This window comes from Dama dama, chromosome 13 (assembly GCF_033118175.1).
Source record: "Dama dama isolate Ldn47 chromosome 13, ASM3311817v1, whole genome shotgun sequence".
Classification (NCBI taxonomy): domain Eukaryota; kingdom Metazoa; phylum Chordata; class Mammalia; order Artiodactyla; family Cervidae; genus Dama; species Dama dama.
Window position 1 is genome coordinate 41,556,994 of NC_083693.1, and position 10,192 is coordinate 41,567,185.

Sequence of the window (10,192 nt, forward strand, 5' to 3'; positions counted from 1 at the left end):
GACCTCCTGTCCTCAGGACTGGGCAGCAGGCCCTTCACATTCAGCCTTCGCAGACCTGCAGTCAGCCCAAGAAGTGCCAAGAAGTTCAAGTTTATGCATTTACTAAAAATTAGCATTTTTCACATAGGCTTAAAAAATGAGGATAGTGGGGTACAATTAAAAACGTAATTGTGTAGGGAATGGCCATAGGGTTGGAGCATCCAGTTCCCTGCAACTTCTAGGAAGCCACACAGGCCCAGATCCAGGGTGCCAGGAGGAGGGGTGGATACAAGCAAGAAGAGCCTCTTGCTAGGAGGCTAAGGTCCCCTCAGGCTCCAAGGATGGGGTGTCAGCCTTGGTCTTTCGGGTTCTGCGGCGGCCTGGGGAAGGACAGGTGAGATGGCAGTCCCTGGCCGAGGACTCCCCAAGAGCCCCCCTCCCGCCTTTGTCCACGTATTCCTCCCACCCACACTGCCATCCCTTCTTCTCCTGGGGCGCTCGCTGTGGTGGTCCGTCCCTCCCCAGAGGAAGTTGCTGAGGAAAGCCCACCTGAGGGTGCTGGTTGCCGCCTCCTCTTCCCTGTGTCAGGGACTGGGGGGGCTTCTGGGTCCTGGTGGAGGCTGGTCCCCTCGGGCACCTGGGCTGTAGTCTGTTTAGGAAGGCCTCTCTGTGCCCTTCGTGTCCTTGAAGGAGCCTTGTTTGGAGATGGAGGGTCCTGGGTGGAGAAGACAGGTCCCCGAGGAGCCCAGCAGGTCAGGTGGGTGAGGACCCACCTTTGCCCTCCATTGTCAAGGAAAGGAGCTGCCTGAGAGCCTGGCCTGGGAGGTGTGGCTGGACTAGGAGAGAGCGCAGGGACAGGGAGGAGCAGGGAGCCATACCTCTGCTCTGTCCTCAGGACCCTGCTGTGCTCCCTGGGACTTCTTCTTGCGGGACTTGCCCCCTGCAGGACATTGATGCTGATGGGCTTGGAGGGTCTTGTGGCCTCGGCCCCCTTTGTCTAGACTCCCACGCTCCCACTCTGGAGTGACTGCCAGGGTCGGAGCAGGGGACTGGGATGGAGAAGGGTGCTCTGGCCCTTGCACAACTAGTTCTCTCTGCTCTTGTTACAGTAGGAGTTTACCTTTGGGTGCCAGGGGTCCAGGATCCCCCTAAAATGGAATCAGGAGAATTCAGGAGTCAGCCTGGCAGGGGTAGTTTCCTTGGAGAGGCAGAATCATACCTGTCCTTCTAGATCAGTGAAGCCGTTCCCCAAGGAAGCCTGACTGTCCCTTCCCCACCCCCCAGGTCAGCACCAGCAGCAAGGTCCCCCTGCTTTGGGGCTGCGCCACTAGTGGGGACCCTAGGACTCAGAGAAGGGGCGGAGCATAGCACAGGGAAGGCTTAGACCCTCAGGACCAGTGTGACCCCAGGTCTTTCCATCCCACCAGCTTCCTTGGGTCTCTGCCTGTACAAGCATTAGAGCCCAAACCTGGAACCAGATGGTGCGGCCATGCCGGTCCCGCAGGGAGCTCATGCCTGGTGCACTGTAACACCGCAGCCAGGCTCGGAAGGCAGCAAAGTCCTCCTCCCCGCTCTCCGACCCGTAGCCTTTGCCCCCTGTGGGACAGAGGAACCAGGCGGAGATCAGAGGGCTGACTTAGGCTGGGAGGAGGGGGAGCCTAGTTAGACCTGGCTCAGACATCAGCTTCAAAGCTGATGGACCGAGTCAGGGGGCCAAGGCTCTCCCTCCTCCAGCTGTGTGACCTCAAGCTGGTGTCTTCCCCACTCTGGGCCATGGATTTCCCATCCTGAAGTCGGATTAAGAATCCTTGCCCTGCCTGCCTCATGGGCAGCTCAGGAGACATAGACACCCAACAAGTGAAGATCTGTGAAGGAGGTGTAGTCCATTTAGAAACGACTAGGTCGACAAACTTCCATTCTCCAGGTAGGGAACCAGGCCCAGAGAGGGGCAGGAACTGTCCTGGGTTACGTGATATGCCAAAGCAGAGTTAGCCAGCCATCTTTGCCTCCTAGGCCTCACCCAGCTGGACCACTTCCTTGGGCACCGAGTGGCACAGCTCCAGCAGGTCGGGGTTCTGCAGCTTGGCCCTGATCTTCTGGCTCAGGGTCAGCTCCGGGCTCTGGAGAAGGGGCAGGGGTAGGACCTGGATGTCAGCATGAAGCAAGGCTGCTCAGAAGGCAGTTGATCCCTCAAGGAACAGGCCCCTTCTGGGCTTGGCAGGACACGGACAGTTCATCAGCAGCCCCTATCACCTCCCACACGCACACACACACACACACACATTGTAGACACAGGCTGGAACTGAGAAAGGGACCTGCTCGAGCTGAGCCGCAGACACCTGACCCAGCCCCGACCCTTGTCTGCCTGCCTGACAGGTGCAGGCGCATCCCTCCTGGCACCCTCACCGGCCTGCGCTGCTGCAGGGCCTCCAGAACTGTGCGGGCCTTCTCGAAGGGGGGGATCCTCAGCCTGCAGGGAGGTGGAGAGGGGTGCTAAGCAGAGGGGAACGTGAGCATACCCAGCCACCCCTGCCCTCATGCCCAAGGCCTGCCTGCTGACCGGTAGAGGATCTCCGCCCGCAGATAGTTGCCAATGCCATTAAAGAACCTCTGGTCCAGCAGGGCCTCACAGATGGGCCGGTCAAAGGCCTTGTCTGCTAGGTTTCGTAACACATTCTCCCTGGAGGGACACAGCCCGGGCACATAAGACCCATTCTGTCTGCCTGTTCCCCCCCGCCCCGCGCCTCCCTGCCTCTCAATGGGGTAGGGGAGAGGAGCTGGGGGAAGAAATTTCTGGGTACAAGGGAAGGAAACAAGAAGTCCCAATTTCCCATTATCCTAGCCTCCGTGGTATTTGGCAGCAGGAACCTCCATTTTCTGTTAAATGGGAACAACAATGTGGGATTTCAGTTCATTACAAAAGGTTAAAAATGCCAATCTAAAGGAACATGCTCAAAACACTTGAATCTATGTATGTGATTTGCATGTCACCAGAGTGGCTCAGATTCAAGATACTTTTGGGAACAAGGTGATCACAGGACCTCAGGTGGGCCTGCAGTCTGGAACTCCCTGTCTAGGACTTCCAGTTGCTTAGACATGAAGATTTGACATTGGTGGGGTCAGCTCTTTTCAAGATGCTGAATGTCTTTCAGGAAGCTGGCACTGGCTCTGTTTAGCAGGAGTGAAGGGGGGCAAGTCCTGGCTGGTGAATGCCCCCAGCACCCCCATGGGTCTCTCCTCGCCACCATGAAGAGGAAATGAATCTTGCTCCTTTGAGAAAAGGGTCATGACGAGACTGACTCAGTGATGGGCATGAGAAGCAAATGATATAGGGGCCAGAAGACAGTTTGGGGGTAAAAGTAAAGTGGAAGGTCAGTCTGGGTGGTCAGCTCCCAGAGGGAGGCATATCCCCACAGGCTTTGCAGCTGGAGGACCAAACAAGCCAAAATGCCCATCACGTGAGAAAAACTTCAGAACCGGCTGGCAAAGAGTTAACTTGTGGCCTGACCCCCTAAGAAAGGTGAAGTGGGAGAAATCTAAGACAACACAGATACTTCCCTGGGGGTGCACTTGGGGTCATGCCTGGGAAGGCCAGGAGTCTGCTGCCTTCTGTGGGCCAGAGATGCCCTGACCCACCCCAATGGGCAGCCGAAGGCATGCCTTCCCCAAGAAAGGATTTGTCAAGTCCCACTCCATGCCTTCCTGTTTGAGTCTTGTCAGAATGCTTGTACTTTAGAGCTTTGCACTTCCCTGGTAGCTCAGCTGGTAAAGAATTCACCTGCAATGGAGGAGACCTCAGTTTGATTCCTGGGTTGGGAAGATCCCCTGGAGAAGGGAACAGCTACCCACTCCAGTATTCTTGCTTGGAGAATTCCATGGACAGAGGAGCATGGTGGGCCCCAGTCCATGGGGTCACAGAGTCAGACATGACTGAGTGACTTTCACTTCATTTTCACTTTCCCTTCCCCCTGCCCTACCTGAAATAGCTCTGTGGGAGCAGGGACCACATCCCTCTTGATCACTGCTGAACCCTCAACACTTAGAACTGGCCTGGCACCAAGCAGAGACACATGCATATTTTATCTTTAGAGGAAAAGAAGTGGCTGACACTGGGCCATCTTATGTGACCTGCATCCCACCCCACGTGGGCTCTTACCCCGCCTCAGGCAGAAGACAGGCAGAGAGACCAGGGGAGACAGACCAGTGGGCTGGCATGATGTGGGAGACCACAACCTGATTCAGAAGCCATGTCATTAGTGGTCCTCTCCCCACCGCCTTGAAGCAGTTCCTTCCTGTTCAGCCTCCCTTCTTGGGTTGTTAAAGCCTCTCTACTTTTCTTAGCCTTGTGCGGGCACCAAGCAGTGTGGGATGCTGATGAGAGCCCCAGCTCTGACACAATCGGCCATGTCCTCCACCTCTTGCCCCCACCTCCTCTTACAGGTTTTGGGTTTCCACATCCATTAGCTCAGGGAGTTGTCCCCAGAAAAGGACACTGCCTTGGTCTACAGATGAAAGGACTGAAGCCCAGAGGGGCTGGAACTCGCTTCTCATTGGCCAACAAGGACTAACGAGCCACGTCTGGAGCCCGGACTGTATTTCTCACACCTGGTGCTGGCCCTACCTGAACTGCTCGTACTCCAGCAAGACACACGGCCCGCGGCCTGGCTGCCACTCGCCCCCGAGGTCCCAGCGGCCGAATCGGCGGATGTCCACAAAGCAGAGGGCAAGTCGGGGGCCAGGTGGAGCTGTGTAAAAGCGCAGGTGGGCGTGGGGTGGCAGCGCATCGCTGGGCACCAGCTGGAAGGAGCCAGTCATGCCAAAGCGGAAGACAAGGGCCAGTGGCTCCCGTGGGGGCTGGGCCCCAGGCAGAGGGCTCAGGGTCAGGCGCAGCTCCTTGCCGCGGGCCAATGCCGAGATGCCGTAGGCACTGCTCTCAAAGGGCACCTCAGGGTTGCGACTGACGGGTGACTTCTCCACACACCCACCAAACACCAGCTCCCTGCAAGCCTCGTTCACAAACTGGCTGGCCAGATGCAGCTCAGGGCCCTCGGGCATTCTGTGGGAGGGGCGGCCAGGCCCTGTGGGGAGGATGACAGCAGGTTGGGCCAGGTGTGCATCCAGTGAGGTGACAATATCACTCCCAGTTTTCAAAGGAGAACCCAGAGGATCAGAGGAGGGCATGGTCAATGGGAATTGGCAGGAAATCAGCTGGCTTGGCCACAGCCCCTGCTCTGTCCCTCCCCCGCCCCACCCCCTCCCCATTCCTGAAAATGCTGAGAAAGCCCAGGACACTGGAGAGCTCTGACTAGGGAAACATGACTGCCTAGTTCATTAACACCTTCCATGGGTTTCCAGGAACACTTTCTGATTTTAGAATAAAGTCCATATCCTTCCTGGGCCCAGGCTGTCATCTCATTTCCTCCCTTGTGCGCCAAACCCCTTGCTCCAAGCACACAGCTCTCCCTGCCCCCCACCCCCATCCCCGGCCCTTGCCGTCCCCCTCGGTCTAGAAACATTTAAGAGAGGCCCCTCCTGACCGCTGTATCGGAGGCAGCATCCTCCATTCCCTGACCCCCTTCATGGCACTCCCAGAGCCTGAAATTATTAGCTCCTGTCTACCTCTGGCTCCACTCCCACCCCAGAATGGGATCTGTGCACGCTCATCTCCCCAAGAATCAGGCAACACCTCCGTTGCCACAATGATTGAGGGAATGAGCCTGGAAGATAAGAGCTGGGATAACGGTGGCTCACAGGCTCTGCCGGCAGACAAGGTGGAGGAACCTGCCCATCACCCACTGGTCAGGACCGAGGCCGAGGCCAAGTAAGAGGGAATGTAGTTGTCTTCAGGTACATTAGAGCTAGAGTCAGGGACACACGACTTTGAGGGAGAAGGATGGGGCGCCAGGAAGGGCTCCCGAAGCTCCAGGCCATGGTCCAGGGGGACATAGGAAATGCCCGGGTCAGCGTCTCGGGCCAAGAGGGGTGTCCCCCTTCCTCACCCTCATCGGTTCCCATCTGGCCGAGGCTGGGAGTTTGCCAATTTCCTCAAGCCAGTGTCTGGAGATCCGAGGCCAAGGTAGGTGTTGGGCAGGGGAAAGCATTTGGCCAGGGCGGACTCCTTTGCCCTCCCCACCCGCAACCTCGGCGCCGCTCCGGGCCTGGCACCCGAAAGGGTTCGTTTTGCGGGAAAAGGTGAACTTCCAGGTTCCTAATTTCGCGAGGGGCGGACATTCAATGTCTCGCCTCCTACCCATCCCCCTCTTCCAGCTCCCGCTGCCTGCCCTCGGTTAACCCTGGCTCCCTTCCTCCCCAAGGCCCCCATTCCAGTCCTCTTCTCAGTTCTGCTGCACACACACACAAACCCCGTCCCCCGTCCCGCCGCAGGCTACCTGCGCCCAGCGCCGCTCCCGCAAGCCTGCAGCCACCAAGAGGTTAATGCTGGAGGCGGAGCGGCGCCTAAGAGCATGCTGGGAGCTGCGGGCGCTGCTGGGAAGTGTAGTTCCTCTTGTAGGTGGTAAAGCCTGTACGGGGTGGAGTTCCAGAGTAGGGGGCCCTGGGGTGTGGGAAAGGCTTCGGTCAGTCACCTGGCTGGGAGGTGGCGGAAGAACCTGGTTCCCGCTGCCTGGCGCCGGCGGGTTCCGGGGTCAGGTGTGAGGTCCTGGGTTGCAGCCGACTCTGTCTGTGAGAAGCCCCGCGGCTAAGTCCAGGACCTGGTGGGCAATCCCAGCGGTAAACAGCAGCAACTTCCCGAAACAGAGATGCTTGCAGCTGGGCGCAGGGCGCGAACAGGTGCGCGATCAGTGCAGGCTCTGGGGACCCGGTGGTGGCCTTACGTTTCAGCGCTAGTCAGACAGAACACATAAACACCGTCACCGCGGGTGGTAGAGTGCAGCCCGGCAACCAAAAGCAGGGGCGGAGAAGCGGAACCTACTTCCGATGTGGGGAAAGGTCTCTCTGTGGTGACATTTAGGCTGAAACCTCAGAAGGAGTCATCCGGAGAAGAGAGGGGACCAGTCTATAGGGCAGGTGGAAGGAACTGCTAGGGGGGTGGTTAGGGGGAGTGCTGAGAGGGGAGGACCGATACACGAGCCAGTCCCCTCCAACCTCTGGAGGCCTCCATAAGGAGCTGACATTTCATTCTAAGTGCTGAGAGGGGAGGACCGATACACGAGCCAGTCCCCTCCAACCTCTGGAGGCCTCCATAAGGAGCTGGCATTTCATTCTCAGTGCAGCAGGCTCGGTGCCTGACCCACAGCCGATTCTCCCCCTTCATACTACTTCTCCTTCCTCTCCCTTCATCTATCGTGTATCTTGCCAAAAGTACTTTAAAGTAAATTAAACAATGCATGCAGGGATGCTAAGTCACTTAAGTTGTGTCCGACTCTGTGTGACCCTATGGACTGTAGCCTGCCAGGCTCCTCTGTCCATGGGATTCTCCAGATAAGAATATTGGAGTGGGTTGCTGTACCCTTCTTCAGGGATTCCCAACCCAGGGACAGAACCTGCCTCTCTTATATCTCCTGCATTGGCCGGCGGGTTCTTTACTACTAGCGCCACTTGGGAAACTCATTAGATAGTGAGTGAGTGACTTGTCTGTACCAGAGCTGTGCTATATAATACAGTAGCCACTGAAGTGAAGTGAAGTCGCCCAGTCGTGGACTGTAGCCTACCAGGCTCCTCAGTCCATGGAATTCTCCAAGCAAGAATACTGGAGTGGGTTGCCATTTCCTTCTCCAGGGGATCTTCCCAACCCCAGGGATGGAACCCAGGTCTCCCACATTGCAGGCAGCTGCTTTAACCTCTGAGCCACCAGGGAGCCCTCATTAGATAATACTTTTTACCAAACCTAGTAAAGTTAACAATAACTTTAAAAAAAATATGTCTTTATTTATTTGGCTGCAGGGAGTCTTAGTTGTGGCATGTGACTCTTTAGTTGCAGCATTCGGGATCTAATTCCCTGATCTAGTTCCCTCATCAGGTATGGAACCCAGGCCCCCCGCTGCATTTGGGAGCACAGAGTCTTAGCCTCTGGACCACCAGAAAAGTCCCCAACATAATGTCTTAATATTATCTAATACATCCCACGTTCAAATTTCCCTAGTTGTCCTCAAAATGTTTTTTATAGCTAGTTTGTTCAAAGCAGAGACCAAACGAGGATTATATGTCTGTTCAATCACTTCCAATCTAGATGGAACCACCCTTCCCACCTCCTACCCACCTCACTTGCCTTTTTTTTGGTCTTCATGATACTTACCTTTCTGAAGAGTTCTTTGAGATGCCCCATCAACATTCTGGATTTGTTTGCTGTTTCCTTGGGTGTTGTTAACTTGTTCCTCTGTCTCTAGTTCTCCCTGCACCCCAGAAATTAGATCTAAAGGCTTGGAAGTGGAAGTGAAAGTCACTCAATCATGTCTAAATCTTTGCGATCCCATGGACTGTCCATGGAATTCTCCAGGCCAGAATACTGGAGTAGGTAGCCTTTTCCTTCTCCAAGGGATCTTCTCAACCCAGAGATTGAACCCAGGTCTCCCGCATTGCAGGCAGATTCTTTACCAGCTAAGCCACAAGGAAAACCCAAGAATACTGGAGTAGGTAGCCTATCCCCCTCCAGGGGATCTTCCCAACCCAGGAATCAAACCGGGGTCTCCTGCATTGCAGGTGGATTCTTTACCAACTGAGCTATCAAGGAAGCCCCAGTATCTCCTAGATGCTGTTCTGTACTCCAAATTGCATGACACCAGGAGACACCCAGCCTCTGGTTGTCTCACTTTAGTGGGGATGAAATTGATCACCGGTGAGGCTGTGACAGCCAGACTTCCGTGTTGTAAAGGTATGTTTCATACCCTGGGACCACTGAGTAATCTATGGGTGGTTTCTGTTTCCTTAGTTCTGTTTGTTTAATGAAGTTATACAGTAAAATTCATCCATTTTAGAGTGTGAGGGCTTTTTTGTTGTTGTCTCTCTCTTTTTTTTTTTTTTGGCCATGACAAGGCATGCTGGATCTTAGTTCCCCAACCAGGGATCAAACCTGTGCCCCCTGCATTGGAAGTATAGAGCCCTAACCACTGGACCGCCAGGGAAGTCCCTAGAGTGTGACTTTTGACAAATTCATACACTTAATCATCACCACCATCAAGAGATAATACATTTCTATCACCCCCCACCCCAAAATTTGCCCATGCATTTTTAGTCAATATTTACACTGTACCTGTTGACAACCACTGATCTGTTTTCTACCCATATAGTTTTTGCCAACGTCATACACAGGCATATCTTGTTTTACTGCACTCCACTTTATTGCACATCACAGAAAATTGCATTTTTTCTAAACATATTGAAGGTCTGTGGCAATCCTGCTTTGTCAAGATGATGGTTAGCATTTTTTGGCAATGAAGAATTTTTAAAATTTATTTTATAAAATATTATTGGTTTACAATGTTGCATTAGTTTCTGCTGCATAGTAAAATGATTCAGTTATATATTTACATATATTATTTTTCATATTCTTTTCCATTGTGGTTTATTACAGGATATTGAATATTTTCCTGTGCCATACAGTAGGCCCTTGTTTACTCATTCTGTATATGATGGTTTGCACCTGCCAATCCCAAACTCCCAATCCATCTTCCCCACCACCCCCAGCAATAAAGTATTTTTTAATTACAAAAGAGTTTTCACAATGTACAAAAAAGCTTGTACATTGCTTTGAAACACAATGTAGTAGTAGTGTAGTTGCTTGTCATGTCCAACTCTTTGCGACCCCAGGGACTATAGCCGATCAGGCTTCTCTGTCCATGGAATTCTTTGGGATCCTCCAGGCAAGAATACTGGAGTTTCTCCAGGGGGTCTTCCGGACCCAGGGATTGAACCCAGGTCTCCTGCATTGCAGGCATATTCTTCACCACCTGAGCCACCAGGGAAGCCCTTAAACACAATGTATTGCACACTTAATAAACTACAGTAAGGTGTAAACAAGCTTTTCTATGCACTGGGAAACCAAAAAGTTCATGTGACTTGCTTTATGGCCATCCTCGCTGTGCTGCAGTGTTCTGGAACTGAATCTGCAGTATCTCCAAGGTGTGCCTGTACACAGAATCTCTAGTATGTAGCCTTTGTGTTTGCTTTTGTCCTCATAGCATAATGCATTTGAGATCCATCTATGTTGTGATGCTTATCAGTCCTTCTTATTGCTGAGTAGTGTTCCACTGTGTAG

At 53.7% G+C, this 10,192-nt stretch overlaps 1 protein-coding gene across 7 annotated transcripts; it reads right to left on the reverse strand.

The window, feature by feature from the left end:
- Window positions 1-84: 84 nt before the first annotated feature.
- Window positions 85-7,000, reverse strand: NEIL1 (nei like DNA glycosylase 1). 7 transcript variants are annotated; one of them, XM_061158964.1, is made up of 11 exons: window positions 6,911-7,000; window positions 6,564-6,821; window positions 4,601-5,057; window positions 2,540-2,659; window positions 2,386-2,449; window positions 2,000-2,123; window positions 1,448-1,575; window positions 1,100-1,127; window positions 858-919; window positions 529-694; window positions 85-359 (listed from the first exon to the last, which is right to left on the reverse strand). In XM_061158964.1, the coding sequence occupies exons 3-11, from the start codon at window positions 5,032-5,034 to the stop codon at window positions 289-291; spliced, it is 1,197 nt and encodes a 398-aa protein (XP_061014947.1). In that variant the 5' UTR covers window positions 5,035-5,057; window positions 6,564-6,821; window positions 6,911-7,000; the 3' UTR covers window positions 85-288. The 7 variants fall into 7 exon arrangements, with proteins under 7 accessions (XP_061014947.1, XP_061014948.1, XP_061014946.1 ...); XM_061158965.1 differs by lacking the exon at window positions 6,911-7,000 and having other exon boundaries at window positions 2,000-2,099; window positions 6,564-6,866; XM_061158963.1 differs by lacking the exons at window positions 6,564-6,821; window positions 6,911-7,000 and adding an exon at window positions 6,369-6,501.
- Window positions 7,001-10,192: the final 3,192 nt, after the last annotated feature.